This window comes from Callospermophilus lateralis, chromosome 9, assembly GCF_048772815.1.
Source record: "Callospermophilus lateralis isolate mCalLat2 chromosome 9, mCalLat2.hap1, whole genome shotgun sequence".
NCBI classification, from domain to species: Eukaryota; Metazoa; Chordata; class Mammalia; order Rodentia; family Sciuridae; genus Callospermophilus; species Callospermophilus lateralis.
The window spans coordinates 28,795,912-28,815,632 of NC_135313.1; the positions used below are offsets into that span (position 1 = coordinate 28,795,912).

Sequence of the window (19,721 nt, forward strand, 5' to 3'; positions counted from 1 at the left end):
CTTTTCTCCAATGCATGTTTTGGGCACCTTTGTCTAATATAAGATAACTGTACTATGTGGGTTAGTCTCTGTGTCCTCTATTCTGTACCATTGGTCTGTACCATTGGTCTACCAGTCTGTTTTGGTGCCATGCTGTTTTTGTTACTATTGCTCTGTAGTATAGTTTAAGGTCTGGTGTTGTGGTGCCACTTGCTTCACTCTTCTTGCTAAGGATTGCTTTGGCCATTCAGGATCTCTTATTTTTCCAAATGAATTTCAAAATTGCTTTTTCTGATTCTATGAGGAATGTCATTGGGATTTTGATTGGAATTGCATTAAATTTGTATAATGCTTTTGGTAGTATGGTCATTTTGACAATATTAATTCAATAAGAATAACATTTACTGATTTCTGTATGTGGAACCAACCACATATGTGGATTTGATCATGGGGGCACTATTGTTTTGATATGTTTTTTGTATTTGATTTGCCAGAATTTTATTGAGAATTTTTGCATGTTTATTCATTAAAGATATTGATCTGAGGTTTCTTTCTTTGATGTGTCTTTGCCTCGTTTTGGAATCAGGTAATATTGGCCTCATAGAATGAGTTTGAAGTGCTCCCTCTTTTTCTATTTCCTGAAATAAATTGAAGAGTACTGGTATTAGTTCTTCTTTAAAGGTCTTGTAGAACTCAGCTGTAGCACAATCCCTTTTATAACTGATATCAGGGGAGCACCTCAAACCTTAGCTGCATCAGCATCACCTGAAAACTTATTACAGATACATATTCTCTGCCTTATCCCCAACAGACTGAGTAACATCTCTGGGGATGGGGTCCAGCATGCTGTTTTAACACTCTTCAGGTGATTCTGATTGTACAGAGATTGCAAGACACTTGTCTGGAGTGGACTTTCTGGCACCTCAGATTTGTGCCATGGGAAAATGCATCTTAAGAACCTACAACTTCTTTGGATTAGTGGTATTGATCACAATTAATACAGCCATCTAATTTGCCTTATAACTTAGAGAAAAGGCATTGTTTGCAGGAATTGAGGAAAGATGGGTTCCATATCATCTATATGCAAAAGCTTTATCCAGATCAGCTTAAGAACCTATAAGTAGGTTTCTCTGAAAGACTCTCCTGTTTCTTGATTTCAGGGCCACAGTCTTCAGTGAACATGGACCTATATGGAAAAGCTGAGCAGGTGTGCAGGGCTTTCTCTGCCCTTGTGGATCAAATCACTTTGCCCAACTTCAAATGAAAAGGAGTCCAGACTCAAAGGCCCCCAGGTGTGATGACAAAATGCGTTTTCAAAATCTGAATTAAGAAAATTAAGTTTTCTACCTCTCTCTCAATAATTGGTGTAAACTATAAAGAAGAGAAATCCTATTTTGAATCTCCTTTTTAATAGATCTTCTTTAGAGTAAGGCCATGGGGTGAAGAGTAAATGAAAAATAAATTGAATCCAGGTGTGTGGAGGTTCTATCACAAGGTCATTCTTTCTTTGGATATTTTGGTAGTAATAGTCAAATGTGTGATCTATATCAATGAATGCATCTTCTTCACATATCATTCAAATTAGTGATTGATGACCTAATTCTCCATCTGGATGCTCCTCCTTGGGAACTGGTATGACAAAGAACTACACACACACACACACAGGAGTGCTTGTAAGACAATTGAAATCTGGATAAATTCCTTGGGTTGCATCAATGTCAGCTTCCTGCTTGTGATACTGACCTATAGTTATGCAAGATGTTCCCATTGGGCGAAATTAGATGAATATACAAATGTCTCTATTATTTCTTATAATTGTTTATAAATCAAAAAGTATCTCAAAAGACTTATGTGAATGTTTTCAAAACCTCCATATCATGAGTTTCACCAAAGCACCTGTGTGTCCTTTCTCTGTGTGTTGAATTAGATTACAGATATGCTTAACTCAATATCCAAAGTAGGAGCTAACAGTTTTTTTTACTGATACAACACTTAGCTTTAAACACTTTATATGTACTAACTCATTTAATCCTTACAACAGACCTAGAAAGCTGGTATGTCATTTTATTTTTTTTTTTAAATGGAGCACAAAGACAGTTAATACCTTAGGCAAAATCATTTGGCTGGTACTTGAAGTTGATATTTGAACCCAGGTCCTGAGCCTACAGTCCAATCACTGATCTCTAATTGCTCTCGATATAAATTATTAGGATTCCATTCAAAATCTGTGGTCCATATTACACTCAGAGAGATTATAGATATGCATATATGTGTATGTATACATATGTGTGTGTAGGAGTGCTCTATAATTCCTAGTACTGTATACAGAGTAAAATAATGTCCAGTTGGATAGGATTAAGATGAATTTATCCCTGTTCAATCTCATCCTAATTTTTATGTTTGTTTCCCAGCCTATCATACATCTTTGTTTTGGGATTGTCATTTGACATATTCACTCTTCTTTCTTCATCCCTTAGTGCTCCTTATACATGGGATAATATTTCATAAAGCATGATGGTTCAGCAAACCGCAGCCTGTGGGCCAAAGCCTGCCCACTGCCTACTTTGAACAGGCTGTGAGCTAAGAGAGGGTATTACATTTTATAAGTGGTTAAAAAGGACACCTGGAGAGTATATGGATTTAAATGTTGGTGTCCATAAACCAAGTTCTATTGAAAAATAACCATGCTCTTTTATTATGTATCATAGTTGCTTTTATTCTACCAAGGTAGACCTGATTAATTGCAATAGACGCAGGAAAGCCAACAACCCCTACTCTTTACAGAAAATATTGCCAACTGCTGTTGGCATTCTCCAAGAGTGGTATCTATTTACTGATTTAAAAGAGGTAATGAGTTTATCAGATGGTTTTGAAGAGCAGGATGAAAGGCATTAGAGAAAAGAGTATGAAAGCAAAATGATGAATCTATGTAGAAATGGTAGCCAAAGAGTGGCAGGTTTTTAATATTCTCATTCTCCCAGTCAGCCAAACCCTGAGGCTGGACTTCTTCCCCCATTATTAGGATTTGGCTAATCCTCAGATGAAACTTTGTCTTCTGATAATAAACCTTTAGAGAAGATTTCTAGCTTTAGGAGGGTCCCAAACGCTTCAGTGAAACATTTATTGAGATTTTATTCGGACCTGAAAATAATTTGGATTTGAAAATATCAAGAGAATAGCTAACATATCTGAAATTCAAACTGGCTCTCCATCATTGGTTATGAGAGAATGGTTGGAAACGTAGGAATAATTAGAGATAAAAATAGCCTTATGCCCGGAATGCAAGTCAATTTGCTAATTGGACTTCACTGCTATGAATCTCATTCGGGCCTGGTCATTTTGCTGGGAAAAATTATTTATATGTTTTTCTCTTATAATTCTGTTTAAATGTGTTTTGCTTTTCAGTGCAAACTATAGCCACTTATACAGTTTTAATATTTCATCAAATAGCACATATGTAATTGGGAGATAATTGATACTTACGCTATTTTATCAGAGTTTGGGTATCTTTAGTGGAAACATTAAATATTGAGATAAAGAGACTCCAAAACATTACTTGGTCCAGAGCATTTATTAATTTTGTTTCCATAAGAAGAATGCTTTATTCCCCCAGTTTTTTGTTTCATTTTATTCGTTGCTTCATTCAGTATTCAAAAATATTTTCTCAAAGTGTAGTATCACAGATTGTGGTAACTAGCAATTAATAAACACAGTTCCTTTTATGCCAGTGCACAAGCAATTCAGTGGTAAATGGCTTGGAATTCATGCAATGTATTCAAGTTAAATGTATGGCATCCCCAGTCCATTAACAATGTCAAACATCCCCAGACAAATTATCAAATTAATACAGAGTGTAGTCTTCCAATCCTCAAGTCATCTTCGGAGGTTAACTCTTAAATGTTCTGGCAGTAATCACTGTTTGAAGGAACATGCTAGCAGCCTAAAAGAATGAAGCTTTAAGTATTCTTATTTAATTTTCATATTAATTTTTATCTCTGGACATTTTCACCAATTAAAATAAATAAGTGACCAATATTTAAGAAAAAATATGTATGCACTTTTTAATTCCAAGGCATGAGTTAGCTCTAAGGTTAGATTTATTTTCTCTTTATTTCCAGGTTTACTTTTCCAACGAATCTAGACCCACTCCTGCGCACATACATGCTTATCCAATTTTCAATCAACTCTTTCTTCTTTAGGAAAGGGACTCTTAGGAGCTGAGAATATGCACCTGAAAGCAGAAAAAAGAAACTGAAGGTCACCAAATGATTTTCAGTTGAATTAAATATCAGTAAGTTGTTTTTTAAAAAGGAAATATATAATAATTCATATATAATAAATTTATATTTATGAAAAGTTTTGTGTCCTATGCAGTTTACCTATATAATATGAATGATGTAAATTATAAAAATATTTTCTCTTGTAAATTACTATGCATTATTTTTCTGATTAAAAAGTTAAAATGGTCTTTATATAATGTTTCCTGTAAAAATATAGATAAAACATTTTAAATCACACACAGTATAATCTTTCTGAGGTAGTTTTATACACATGCTTTATACCATAATTTATTTAACAGTCACTCTATTGTGGGGGTTTAGATTATCTCCAGGTTTCCTGTTACTATAAATCACAGTGCAGTAAAGAACTTGAACCTCTGGATGTTTCTTAGAGTAAATTTCTAAGTAAAGAATTGCTGAATATGCTGCTTAGGAACTTTCTTGGAGACAGCAAAGTAGGAAGTCAAGCACTGTGGATCCATCTATGTTCCCAAAGCATTGTTCTCTCTTGTGTTTAGTGTTCAAAAAATAAGCACTGAATATTTGTCAGCTAATTTGACACCAACTGCAACATCATTAGTTGATAAATCTAAATTTTCACTTTCTCATCACAAGAAAAACAAAGAATAGCAAATTTTCTAGAACATTCAGTCTGCCAGGCCCCAGAAGATAAGGTTTGTTGAAGGAAGAGGCCATCATTTTTGACATGAACAAGGTTATACTTCAAAATCTCTTTATTTGAATGGAAGTCTTTACTACTGTGTGAGTTACCCTAAACTCTGTAGCTTACTCTTTGGGAATTATCAGTGTACTCTTGGCCTAAATGAATCAGTCTCTCTCTTTCCTTCTCCCTCTCTCTCTTCCTCGCCTTCTCCTTCTCTCTCCTTTTTTCTCCTTTCAGAATTTAGTGCTTAAGCCTAGGTATGTCCTCTTTATATTCCCTTTATATGTTCCACCATTCAACTGTTAATCAACATCTTTCTAGACTAAATAACAATAACTTCTAGGATATTTTCTCATAATGCTATCTCTAGCCCTTAGAATTTCTAGAATTCTCATTTCTGAGCCTCCTCTGTTTCTACTTTTCATTGTAAATAGCCACAGTATCCAGGTTATCACCCAGCTCAGTCAACTCTCCTTTGGGTAAAGCTCTTCTAGATTCTTCCCAGAGTTACATAAGTTTCTTTCATACATTCATTTTTTATAGGATTAGATAACATTAGAACAGAGAACTTGAAGGTATGTCAGAGGTTACCTAATTGATGAAGAAACAAAGTACTAAATGCATAAATTAATTTCCCCAAGATTACCTAGGTATTTGGTATCTTTTGTTTTCAAATTTATTGATATAATATTAGCAAATATGATTTAGTCAAATGGAAAATGGCAAGTTACATATTTTTAGCAAAGCATGATTCATACTAAGATTTTGTAAGCAGATCTAAACTAATTGATTTAAAGTCATCAAAATAGCAAAAAACTATTTGTATATTATGTACACATTTATTTTATTCTTTTTCCCTTCTGCCCTGATGATATGATTTCCCTGAGAAATATATAGAAAAATACCTCTTCACCCTCACCTTCGTCCAAACATGGTAGCATATTATCCCCCCGAGACAAAAGGAAAAATTATTAGAGGATCCATGCAGGTACATCCAGAGCCCAGTTGAGCCACTAGAGATTTAATCAAGCCTCTTGAAAGGAAATCTCAATGTTCCTGTAACTTTTTAACTTCTGGACATGTATCTCCTTGACCTGAGACCCTCTTTGACTGTGGTTCTGCCAACCAAATGGAAAGTCTTGTTTCCTGATCTGCAAACAATTGTTTGTACCAAACATTAAAATAACTTCAACAAAGAGAAATGCTCACTCCTATTACTTGGCTACTTGCAAAGCAACAGTTCCTAAAGTTTGAAACCAGCTGACTCAATAGCAACTTTGTAGTGAGATAAAGGAAGTGGCTTCTATGGCTGGAGATGGAGAAGTGTGTGTGTGTGTGTGTGTGTGTGTGTGTGTGTGTGTGTGTGTGTGTAAACATGTATACATACATATAATTATTCTCATATTGAGAACACAAATGTTTTCTTTAGACATTTCTCTGAGCTATTCAAGTTGAGTACACAATACAAAATATAGTTGTGATTATTTGAGCACAACAGCTAAGTGATAAAAATGAGAGAAAAATCCCTACAGATCACCCTCCACCATACAGAAGAGAATATGTAGTCCTTACTTATGCTGACACCTGAGCAGCCTCTGTTCAAAATATTTTAAAAATAGTGGCAACCATGGACTTGGGTTGTGGCTCTGTAGTAGAACACTTGCCTAGTATGTGTGAGGCCCTGGAATCGATCCTCAGTACCACATATAAATAAATAAATAAATAAAAGATTGTGTCTGTCTACAACTAAAAATATTTTTTAATGGCAGCAACCAATGCTTAAAACATTCCAACTGTATTTCTACTTTAATATCAAAGCTGCAGAAAGAATATAGCCTGTGAAAATTGAAATTAGTTTAAGTTATAATTACACTTATCAAAACAATAAACTTATTTATAAATAATAGCAGTGGGTTATCTGGTTTTGTGTGGCAGCAAGTCATGAGGATTTTTAGTTACTGAGGTTAAAACAAACTTGATCTCTAAAATCTTCAATATCTTAGGAAAAGGTAGTCCTAAAATCATAGCTATTAATCATTATTTTAATTATTTAGGAATATATGTCATATATCATAGGCATAAATGACAATTTTTTTACAAATGTAAAGATTATTTATACTCTAGTTTCCATTGGTACATAAATAATTCTAAAAGAGTTACTACCACCTAAACTACACTTGCTGCGATGCTTGAAAGCTTAATGGATGAAGTGACACCAAAAATTGAACAACAACAAAAAATGAATAGAACTCAGGCATCTCTTTGCTCACTTATTGACAGGAGCTCACTCACCTTTATTCCAATTTTATAAAGGATATTACTTCTATACCCCTAGAGAAGACTGTATTTGAATGCAATATTTACTTTGGTGGAAATTTGTAAACTTTTGGGAAGTTACTAAAAGTTAATTACTTGATAGAAGTTAACTATTTATCTGAAATTCACTAAAAAAAAAAAAAGGAGTGAATCTGCATGCCAGTTGATTTTTTTTCTCCTAATCAACTAAGTACCTCTCAAAGAGCCCCTCCACTAACATGAAAGCAATGTTTTGTTTTGTTTTTCAATTTTAAGGGGGCAAGAATTCATGTGCTACAAATATTCCCCAGGCTTATATTCAAGTTTTCCCAATTCCACAGCAAGTAAATATCAATGCTAATGTTTCAGCTAATGATAAAATAGTGTTGATCTTGGGCATACCTTTGTACCTTTGTCCTGTGTTTGAGGAATCATGCTTTTCCTTATTTGTCCTTCTTATTCTTTCTCCTTAGTGTTCACATGAGCTATGAGGATAGTGACATATGATCATCTAAATAGTTATTGTGAAATGCAAAAGAAAGTGCTATCTATCTTTCTATTACTTCTGTGCTCTTAAAAAGAATATTTGTGGCATTTGTCCCTTAAAGCCATTTCCCCCTTCCTCACAATTCAGCACATTCATACTTGATTGACCCTTTTAAAAGACATGGGAGTTGGGGCTAACCACCTTGTTTATTCCCTGTGTGTTGTAGCTGTGCTGCTGAGATTTTCTCTTCCTTTACAGACAACTGCCTCCTTCCTAAGCCGTGGTTCCTGGAGAGGACACAGTCCACATAGATGTCCCAGAAGAGTTGAGCCAGATCCCAAAACAGTGCTCCATGCTTCAAGTTCTCAGATGTCTTCAGGTAGATCATGAAATCCCAGAAGCCCGACACAGTGTTGGAAATGCGAGGCTTTCGCATTTCCAGGAGGAGCACTGAGGAGGATTCCCAGCACTGAGGATCAGCTTGGTTAAGAGCCAGTAGGTCTGTCTGGCTATGACAGAAGAAAGGAGACACACAGCACATTCCCACAATGAGCAGGGAGCAGGTGAAGCTCAGGGGGTGATGGATCCCTCTTCTGATCCCAGGATCAACCATGGTCCTGAAACTGCACAGGATGGAAATACATCAGTCCCTGTTCCACTCAGAAGAGAAAATAAGTGTGCCCTTAAGAAACATAGTCCCAGTAAAGGAAACACGTCATTGTCATAAAATAGGAAAAGTCTTACCTTTCTTCCCATATCACAAGTCTCCTTCTATCTAAAATGACTCATTGCCAGGCCAGATAGTATAAAATCGAGATATTTGGGCTAAGAAGTATTCCTAATATATGTTCTTTTGTTAGATATATAAGAGAACTGTTTTTCCCTGGTACAGAATAATACAGTTTAAAAGAATATTAAGTGAAAACTTAAAAATCTTGCTGCATGGCTTTAATTAATTAATATCTTAAACCTAACCATCTAAGATACCTATGCAATTAAGAATTTAAATATATTTTATCCTTGTGTACTTTTCTATTCACATTGGCTTTTACTTTTTTAAAAAAGACATTCAAATTATAAAATGTTATAATAAAAATAAATACAAGATAGGTGCTAAAAAGTGGGTAAATATATTTGGAAACTGAAGGACATATATTCAACCCATTAAAGTAGAATCAAAAGACATTTTACAAACACCTAAAATGTTCTCAATTCTGGTATAAATTTAATAAAGATACTGTTTTTAATTTCTCTCTTTTTGTTGTAAATCTCAAGGATTTTAAAGAAAATTCTTTGCCTTTCATTAACTTTTCTCTCAATGCCTGTTACAATAAAATCAGGGGAGCTACATATCACCTTGAATTCGTTCTTATGTTACCACTTCAAACAAGTGCAATAAGAAATTATGCTCTTAAAATAACTTAAATTTTCTTTTTCCCCAACAAAATAGCTTATCGGAATCCTCACAGTCTGTGCACAATGTAATCACACTTAAACAACTTCAACATAAATAAGAAACAGGAAGCACACAAAGCTCACTTCTACTTTTATATTATATTTTCAAAAGCTTTTAGATGGTAAATATCACGAAAGTAAGCAAGGTACATCCCATGAGAATACTTATGGGAATATTTTCATATCAAAATATTCAATGATAATATCATAAAATGGAATATTTGTCTTCAGCACAGCAACAGAACATAATGAAATACCGTTAAATATTTCAGAAACTCTTTGAACAGGCACATCCCTATTTTGAAGGAATATACTATGATAAAAGACACTTCATTTTTTTTTTCTATTTCTATATTATTTATACATTAACTCTGCCCGAAAAAAAATATATATATCTATTGTGCTCTTTTCGGAACTAAAATAGCAAAGTCAAGATCTCCCAGAGGTTACTTTTCTTCCAGGGGTTGAATCTAAGCCTGAGCCTTAAGTGCCAAGTTTTTAAGACTAAGGGCGGGACGCTGTCCAGGGTGCTGAAGTTGGCGGTGTCCAGGACTCCCCGTCGGCTCAGGCCACAAGGATCATGTGGAATCTTTCCGATTCCCTTCTTTAGACATGATTCTCCGAGCCTGGAAAGGTGTTTCTTCAAGTTCTTTAACGGCTGGGGTCCTCGGTGCGCCCTGATCGGAGCCCCACGCTCTGCTTGGCGCGTCCTAGCCCCGCACCTGGTCTCCCGACCTCGCCCCACCTGGGCGGAGCCGCCAGGGACCGGCTCTGGCTTGGCCCCGCTCACCCCCTTACTCTCCAGCTCTACTCCCAGGTCGCAGAAGGGCGCCCCTCCGCACTCACCTGCTCTGCCCTCTCTGTGTTCCCTCGAATGCGCGGAGAGGGTTCCCTCGAGTGCGCGCAGAGGAAATGCTCGGGCTGCTCCCAGAGCGAGTCACTGTCCCCAGCTTCCGCGTCCTGACTGCTACTGTGCCTCTTCTTAAGCAGTGGGAGTGTTCGGCGCCTCTTCAAGTCTACGTCAAAGCGCCTGGAAACTGCCGCCACCTCTCGCCTCCAAGTCCTTCTCCCGCACCCTCCTCTCGGCTTCCTCCTCTGAGGATTTCGTTTCTGGAAACGAGCAGGCTTGGCCACACACTCCCTTACTGACCCTGACCCATATCCGCCCTCCACCCAGCAGAATGGAGCCTTCTGCAATTTGGCTTCCCCTACCAACCTCGGGAGGTGTGCTGCTGCTGACTGAAGCTGGAAAGTTGGCGCCCGCTCCACCCGTCTAGGGCAGAGTGGAGGTCCCCAGGTGCCCGCTCTCCAAGTGTGCCTCTCTTGAGCATAAAGGGACATGAGGAAAGGCCTTGAAATCTGGGGTCGGAAAAGGGACATAGGTCCCTTTCCAGAGGTCAGCAAGAGCTTCCAAGAAATAAGGTGGAGATTTCCCAAGATATTCTGGACGTGAATTTCTGTTGCCTGTCTGAGGTCCTGGGCAGGAAGGAGCAAAACACCCTTAGGAAGGCGCAGAAGTGGGTAGGGACTTGGCGCTACTGGAAACTTCCCTTGACTGGATAACAGGAGATCTTATCTCCAGCCTGGGTGGTTGCTGGCGTCCTTTTGACCCATTCAGTCCGATTTTCACAGCGGGGTCCCTGCTTTCCAAGAAAAGGACATGCCTGGAATTCCCTTTGATTCTTACCTCACAGCTAGTTAATAGCTTAGTCCCTGGTTAGAGCCCTGTGGCTGCCCTAAGATTCTGATGAGCCTTGGCACAACCTCAACTAAGATAAACCTAGCCCAAAGGCTCTAGACAATCGTCCTCCCTACCCAAGTGTTTCCAGGTCCTGTCCTCCACCTCAAAGTCCCCTTAGAGTCCTAAAAAGAACTTGTAGTCTCCATTAACCGAAGACTTTTTGTGCCAGATTACTAGTATCCATGGTTACCTTCCACAGGGGCACCATACTTTACAGTGAAGTTTACTGAAGTCACAGAAAAATCAGCCCCTTCCTCCAAGGGACAGGAATTTTAAGGAGCTCTAAAGAGGAGTCTAATGGGAAGCTCTGGGCTTCTCCTTCTGCTCTGAAACTGGATGGAGTGTGTATCTTCATCTTTGAACTTAGCAGAATGCCTGCCTCTGCCTATCTCCTGGGGGTGTGGGAAAGTATAATGACAACAGGATAGGACTTGGGAAATGTCAATGTGTAAGTGATTAAAAAACAATGAGATAAGAAGAATCAGGAAAGTGTGGTACCTTAGAAGCCAATGAGGTAAAGCTTCTCACAAAGAGAAGACATCAATCACATCACAGATTGAGTGACAGACATCAATAAAATGATGATAAAGAATTTCTATTGGATCTTAAAAACAAGAGGTCACTGAACAACTTATCAAGAGCAATTTCAAACGAATGTTGGGGAAGGAAAAGTTGTGATGGACTGAACCAGAAATGGAAAGTGAAGAAATGAAGACAGCATGAGGGGAGCCCTCTTTAGAAAGGTTTTACAAAACAAGTGTAAAAAATCAGAACAGACGGTTAGGCTTGGATCTTGATCATGCTTACAGACTGAAGGAGAAAACCTAAGAGAGAGGGAGAAGTTGAAACCCAGGAAAGAAACATGACTAGTAATGTCGGAGGACATAGAAGCAATAAGGATAAAAGAATAAGGAGGAGGGAGTCAGCCTCTAACAGGAAGGGAGCTATCTCACCCTCTGAAACAGGTCAGAATGAAGGCTGCCTTTGGACTATAGGTGTGTCTATGGTACTGTGGAAGAGAGCAGAGGCTGAGGGAAGTGGTGACTCATGTCTCAATTTTCTCAATGACAATGAATGCTTACCTGAAAAAAGAAAAGGAGGGTAAGTATTAAGTAGGGAGCTATAGAGGCTAGAAACGCTTTGAAAAATTCACTGAAGGAAAAAAAAGAAGAGAGAAGACAGAGACTAAAGAACAGGAATAAAACTTTAGATAATGTCTGAGACTATGAATTTTAACATACCACTTTGTATGTTTGGATGTTTTTTATGAGACAGAATAACAAAATGATGAACACTATTATGGTCTAGATACCAATTGCCTGGGTTTGTACTGTGTAGCTTTTACTTGTCAAATTTTATTGATTCTTAGATATATTTTTTTGTACATCGAACATTTCTGCTGAAATCAAGATGTATCTGTAACCTTGTAATTAGATTAATGTCAATGTGTAAGTGATTAAACTTTTTTAAAAAAATAATGTGTCTACAATTGACGGCATCTTTGATTTGATGTAATGCTTTGGAGAAGTTAATTAACCCCTGTGAAAACATTTTCTTGCCTGTAAAATGAGCAAAAATCTTCCTCATGTTTAGTGAAGACAAAATGAGACCACACACAGAAAAAAACTTAGAAAGGTGCTACATGTAGAAAGTACTTGAATGTAAAGTTTTTTTGTTTTTGTTTTTGTTTTTTCTCTTGCAGAGGTCAACTGTCTGGAGAATAGAATGATCACTATGACATAGATTCAATGTTAAAGGTATTCTGGGAAGACGCTGATGAGAGAATCAAAGATGTATGTAGGTTAGAAAAAAACTAGGGGTAGAGAGATTAAAGACTAGGAGGAAATGAAGGGGGAAAATGTAAGAAGAGTAAAGAAAGAGGATGCTGAAAATTAGGGAGTTTATAGTCAGAGAGTGGAAGATTAAGACTCAGAGTCCGAAGATAATGGGTTGAAATGGTCACTCCTGTTTTATAGAAGATAAGGGTGTGAGACTTTGCTCTCCAACCAATTGGTCTAGAAATAGCTCTTGTCAATAGGAGCAAAGATTCTACAAAGAAAAATTATTTTTTGAAGTATAGCTGGTGTCTACTCAGATACTTTTTTTCAATATAATTATTTGAGAATAGAAGTATTGACCTTTGGTGAAACTTTTACATTGCCATACTAGAATAAAATTCCCTGAATAAACATTTCTTATAAATACACACTTTCACCTAAAAATTAAGCAACCATTTGTTTCAATATTTTTATTTAGAATAAGAGCCTAACCACTACCTACTCTGTTGTAACAAATTAATTCATATTCTTTGATTTTCAGGAAAACTTGGAGACGTTCTGGGAAAGGAGAATGTATACTATTTTTAAACCCTAAAACTCACTATCAGCGGGATAATCACAAGAGGAAAATGACAGACCAACGCTTACATTTAGATGAGAGGAAAACCACCACTAAATCATTTGAATGAAGTTCTTTTTTTATTTTGTTTTTTGTTTGTGCCATAGTTATGCATAATAGTGGAGTTCATTTTGACATATTCACAAATGCATATAACATAATTTGCTCCATTTCAATTCCCAGTACTTCCCTTTTCTGTCCTCTTCTCTCTCCTCTGACCCCCATTATCCACTCTGTTTTTCTTTTTGTATTTTACTTTTTTTTTAATTGGTACACTTTAATTATATGTAATAGTGGGATTCATAGTGATATATTCATACATGCACATTCATAAACTGGTTTCATTCAGCATTTCCTCCCCTTTCTCACTCTTCCTCCATCCCAACTGCAATTTGAATGAAATACTCTATATTCTGATGAACACATAAGTATGCTTGATTTTATGATTTATCCTTATGGCTTCATTTTCATAGACTAGGCTCTGTCTAGCAGTAACTAACATCTGCTCAGCACCTTCAATTTACAAAACACTATTTTCATGTACATGGTCTCATGTAATCCTAAGGAAAACACCAATTTGATCTACCCTCTTCCCCATTTTGCTATTAAGTAAAGAGACTGTCCCTACTCACTTGGCTGGTGAGAATTAGAGTATGACTCTGTTTCCAAAACTTGGCTTTATACATTGTTATCTGTCCTAAACAGTGTGCACATGCAAGTATAAGCTCTGTCCCTCTTTGTTCTTGTAATTTCCCTATTTGATCCTCAATACCAACTGGGAGGGAGCAGATGATAGGTCCAAATTCCAGAGAAAATAATTTTAACAATTTACATCTAGGCTTGGTTTATCACATCATCATTCTTACTTGTTAAGACAAATATTGAGGAAACCAATGGGTCATTGAAAATTATATGACACAAAATAAATGTTTTGACTGGCATTTGTCATCCAAAGTTGTTTCATCTTTTTGCAGCTGCAGCCTAGGGCTAAGGAATGACTGGTTGGGAAGTAAATTGCAATTAGCTGAATGTGCCCCATGGGTAGATTTTCTGATTTTTGCCACTTGAAGCAATTCTCAGAGACATTAAATAGGACTTCCGATTAATTTTAATGAAATTCAAGAGCAGTTATATAGATAGCTTGCATCTTCACCAGTGCATTAAATTTGCAAATGATGGGGACGATCTTTAAGAATAGGGTGCTTCTTTAACATTTAGGATCAGATTATAAAAATAATTATTTTTCTTTCATTCTTTTGTGCTTTTCCATCATTTGAAGATGGTAATAAACAGGAACAATTTCCTGGAATGCCCATTGGGGTAAGTGGATGAGTCACTCTTTAAGTGTCATCAAATTTATAAGGACAAGTTAAATGAAGTAGTCAGATGATACTGAACACTGATTTCAAAAGGTGAGGAATAGGAAAGTTACTCAGGGATACAGGGATATTTCATTCATATTTTTTTCTGTTTGACCAACTGAATGTACTGTAATTGTCATTACAAGGGTAGTGGTGATTTCTTTTCAGGGTGCTTCTCAAGGTTCTACCATCCTTTATCCATTATTTCCTTAAGGTTGCAAAGCCCACAAGGATTCCTTTGGCTTTGTCAAGACTTGGGTTTTATCTCTTGCAAGTACTCTAGCACTTCAAGAGTAGCCATTACAGGTATTGACTTTCACAATTGTCCTGTCTTTTGGCCTACTCATTTTCAAAGGAGACTGAAGTGATTTGTTTCAATTTGGTTTACATACAAAGGAAGCAATGACAATAGTCTAAGGTTTTAGCAATACTAAATTTCTTTTTCCCAAGTCTTCAATGATGATAGCTACAAAACAAAATGTAAAATCTCTACAATACTATATAGGGAGAAAAATTCACAGCTCAGAAAACAAGGGGTTTGGGGATAATCAGACTTTTGCCAAGAAGAAATCATCTTCCAGGTGCCATGGTGGCCACTTTTAACCCCACCTACTCAGGATGCTGAGGCAGGAGGATCACAAGTTCAAGGTTACCCACAGCAACCTAGTGAGATCGTGTCTCTAAATTAAAAAAAATAATAATTAAAAAAAAAGGTTTGAGGATGTAGATCAGTGGTAAAGATCCCTGGTTTCAATTCCCAGTACCGGGAAAAAAAAAAACAAAAAAATATCTGTGAAAAGGACAAATGAGGCTGGGGCAGTGGCTCATGCCTGACTACAGTGGCTCACGAGGCTGAGGCAGGAGAATCTCGAGTTCAAAGCCAGCCTCCGCAATTTAGCGAGGCCCTAAGCAACTCAGTGAGCCCCTGTCTCAAAATAAAATACAAAAAAGGGCTGGGGGTGTGGCTCAGTGGTTAAGAGCCCCTGGGTTCAATCCCCAGTACCAAAAAAGGAAGGAAGGAAGGAAGGAAGGAAGGAAGGAAGGAAGGAAGGAAGGAAGGAAGGAAGGAAGGAAGGAAGGAAGGACAAATGAAAATGCTACATGCTCAATGCACAAAACATCTTAGAGTAAGATCGGGGCTGCTGAGATGAGGAACTTTCCCTTAACTCCTGCGTGTCTAGGAAGTTAAGTCTTCTCTGCTCTAGATTCCCATACAATTTTGTTCATACTTTATTTGCTTACTGTATTCTAATTGTTTTTCATGCCTACCTGTCTGTCCTAATCTTCCCACCTCCAGCCCAACCAGATTCTGGCACCTTAGAGTAGGGATCATGTTTAACTATTTTCAATATCACTACCAAACACACATACAATAATTTCTTAATCAATGTTGGTTGAATTTACTTTTGAGGATAGTACCATGTTGAACCTGAGACTGCAGTAGTGAGACTCATTAATTGACTTTGATGAATTTTCTTTCCTATGTCTGTATAAAGTAGTAAAAACATCAGTCAATTTAGTTTTCTGTTTTCTTTGCTGACTGTTCAAATTTTTAATTATGCCTTTACTGAATAGGGATTTTGAACACATCCTCTGAAATACAGCTTTTGGTTGAAAGACTATAATCTTTAAAGTATATTACAAGCATAAAAGAATAAAATTATTTTTCCCTAAGGGAAAAAAAAACATTTCTCTCTCAAAGATGGGATTTTAAATTTCAGTCAATGGAAAATGATAATGTTCTAAATCTAGATTGAGATCATTTTTGTAACATCATGCATCAGATGAGAATGCATTTAGCTTCAAGTCACAGAAATCTGACTGTAGATTTAACAGAAAGGGCTTTATTTTTCTTACTAAGAAGTCTGAAAGCATGTGATTACTGATGTTAGCTCAGTGATCCAAGGACATTAGGTCCTACATTTCTATGATTCTCTTGACCTTCTTTGCGCTTACAGGTTGATTATCACAGTTACAGACATCACATATACATTCAAGGCAATAAGGAGGTGGAAGGATTTTTCTAGCCAGCCACATATGTCCCTTTTAAAACAAGAAAGCAAAAACATTATTATACCATATTATCACTGGATTTAGGCTTGATATTCATGGGCTACAACTAGGTCACATATTCATGGTCATTATTAGTACATGCAAGCCTGCAGAGAAGAGCTCCAATAGGAAGATTAAAGCCCAATGTCTAGGAACTTGGAGACTTGGAAATGGCTTTTTTTTTAAATCAATAAGATTAACCCCACAAGGTGAAATGAGCTAATGGGAAACCATGCATCAAATAAATTCATGCTTAACTCTATATTGGGATAAATCTTTCATTGCTTATTGTTTTATTTTCTTAGGTCCCAACTTCCTTATCCTAAAAAATGGAAGACTTATTTTTAATCACATAACACTATATATTAGAGAAATAGAAGACGTGTGTTCTTGTATAAACTTTAGGGTTGCATCTGAACATGTCATTGTTTCTGGGACTTAGAGTAATTCATGTCACCTGTCTGATACATTGTTGTTCTCCATTGTAAATTGAATTAGGTAATGTCAAAATTCTATCTTATTCTATCAATTTGTTATTCTATAATAAATCCACAATTAAATGCATGGAAATTCTGGCACTTTAGCAAATTATTGAAATTTAAAATTAGAAGTAGTATAAATCACTGGAGGAAGGAGTTAAGCATTAGCATACCCCATGAGTAAGCAATTGTATTCCTTGATATAAACACTGAAGAAATTCTTGCATTTGCACACCAAGAAACATACAAGGATGTTTTTAGAAACACTACCATATAGCAAATCTGGAAACAACTTAAATGAAGCAACAAATTATGGTCTGTTTTCACAATAGATTCTCTCACAATGGTTATAATTAATAAAGTAGTTACTTAGAACATCATAGAAGGATTATTAAAATATAATATTAGGAAGAAAAACATAAGTCCCAAAAGATTATATATAGAATGTCAATATTCTTTCTATAATGTTTAAATAACCAAAACTAAACAACACACTAAGAATATAGGTTAAAGAATATATGTATGTTTTCAAATGACAATGAAATGATTATGACAATAGTCAGGGAAGTAGTTATATTATTGGGGGAGGCATGGACATGATAAAAGAGACATACATAGGAATTGCTAGTCACGTCCCATATTCTAATTATCCCGTTGAGTGGTAGATTCATGGGTATTTCTTACACAATTTTAATCAAATAATTATGTAAGTAAGTTAATACATATGCACACAAAATCCCAATGGACTAACAATAGGATAATCAAGAACCAAGGATTATGATTAACCCCATTCTGTGCACCTAAATTAAAAGTAAGAGAAAAAAAGAAGCTCTTTATCCTCAGCTAGAGTTCTTCCTTCCTCACCTAAAGCAGAGAATGAAAAAATTTATTCAGCAAAACCAGTGGAATTTTCCTGTTATTTAAGACATCTTCAATGAGAGCATCTAGTAATTTAACTAGTGCTAGTAAAACACAGAAGAAAATAAGAAATTTATCACACACTGCCCTGAACTCCACTTCCTTTTGGTAGGACACTATCTATTCTTTGTGGCCCCCAGGGTCCCTCTCTGCACTGAGGTCCCCACAATGAGATAGGTGCCTTCTTAAATCTCTTCCTAAGTAATTATTGAGATGATTAAATATTTGCTATTTCAAAGCATATCCTCTGCTGGGTGTCAGGAGAGATCATTGAGATACATTTTAAACCACTGACAAAATCCTCAAGCTAATGGAGAACACAGTCAACAAAAATAGGTAAAGAACAAAGTACAAAAATAAAATGACACATACACAAGCCAAAGCAATTTATTTGTTTAAATATGTACATACTCACAAACTATGTAGTATTCACTGCCATGGACATAATGGGTACATCAATGAACAAGGTAAGTAATGTCTTTGTTCTCACAGAACTTAACAACCCACTAGAGAAGGCTAACTATACGCAAGTAAACAAACAAACAAGAAAATTAGAGCAAAAGTGAAATGAAGGCAATAAAGCCATGTGCAGTACTATAAAGATCAAGGAGAAAAACATTCCTGTAAGAGCACAAACAACTCTGGTCCTTCTAACTTTTTAGATCTTCAATCCATGCAAGCTTTGAAATTGCATCAGTACTCATTTGAACAAAATCACAGCCCCTTATTCTTACAAAATTGACTTGTATCATCCAGATTCAAGTGTCATTAGGCATACACATCTGAGACCACTGAAACCTAACCAGTGTGTATATGCAGAGCTTAAATAAGCTTTTGCTCCATTTGCCCACTCTGTAATCAGTCTCCTGTCCAGCAGCCCCCGCTTCCTTGAAAACCTTCAGGAACACAGGTGACTCACCCCCTCCACTGCAGCAGCTAGCAGATCCTGAAGTAGAGTAAATTTCTTCTAACAACTCCCAGGTTCTGCCATGTCTGAGGGTCATATCCTAAAACAAATTACTTATTCAAATAGGTATATAACATATATTCATATAACATATAAAAACAATATGCATATAATTTCCATGCCATTTAGGGATCCCGTATTCAGACTAAGTTTTATAATCAACCCACATCTTGGGGCACTCATTCTTATATGGCTTTAATTTAATAGCAAAGCAAAAAACTCTTAGACCCTGAGTTGTGATGTCAACCAAGACTGCAATTAAATCTTAGTGAGAAGTGTTTCACTTCCTATATACAAATATATATATATATATATATAGATAGATAGATAGATAGATAGATATAGATATAGATATATATAGATATGTTAACTTTATAAACATAAGTAAAAAATATACATAGTTATTATAATTGAAAACTGACTACTTTGAGGAACACTCATTCTATGTTACAGAATAAAGAGTTACTCTGTTCTAGAAATAGATTTAGAGAGAAAGCAAGAAAGAAAAGAAAGTTGATCATCTCTCCTCTAAAAAACATGATATTTGCATTTGATATCCAACATGGCTTTTCATCCCCACTAGAAAAATAATATATGATTTTGGCACAAGTCACTTGAGTTTCTAGTTCAATATGTGTTCCTCATT

At 36.3% G+C, this 19,721-nt stretch overlaps 2 protein-coding genes across 2 annotated transcripts in view; one reads left to right on the forward strand and one right to left on the reverse strand.

Annotated features, from left to right (window-relative positions):
* Positions 1 to 1,243, forward strand: part of Dytn (dystrotelin) — a 56,863-nt gene extending 55,620 nt beyond the window's left edge. Inside the window, 1 exon segment of the mRNA XM_076866880.2 lies at positions 1,140 to 1,243. Within this exon segment, the coding sequence (XP_076722995.2) occupies positions 1,140 to 1,243 (104 nt within the window).
* A 2,833-nt stretch (positions 1,244 to 4,076) lies between these two features.
* Fam237a (family with sequence similarity 237 member A) lies at positions 4,077 to 8,318 on the reverse strand. Its single transcript, XM_076865769.1, has 2 exons — positions 7,907 to 8,318; positions 4,077 to 4,210 (listed from the first exon to the last, which is right to left on the reverse strand). Exons 1-2 carry the CDS (start codon positions 8,316 to 8,318, stop codon positions 4,077 to 4,079), a joined length of 546 nt encoding a protein of 181 aa, XP_076721884.1.
* Positions 8,319 to 19,721: the final 11,403 nt, after the last annotated feature.

What these genes read in the sequence shown, in the direction of transcription:
- Fam237a (XM_076865769.1), bottom strand. Translation starts at nt 8,318, where the DNA reads ATGGTTGATCCTGGGATCAGAAGAGGGATCCATCACCCCCTGAGCTTC. An exon ending in ACACACAGGGAATAAACAAG is followed by an intron (nt 4,211 to 7,906) that starts GTGGTTAGCCCC and finishes TTCTGCTTTCAG; the next exon opens with GTGCATATTCTCAGCTCCTA.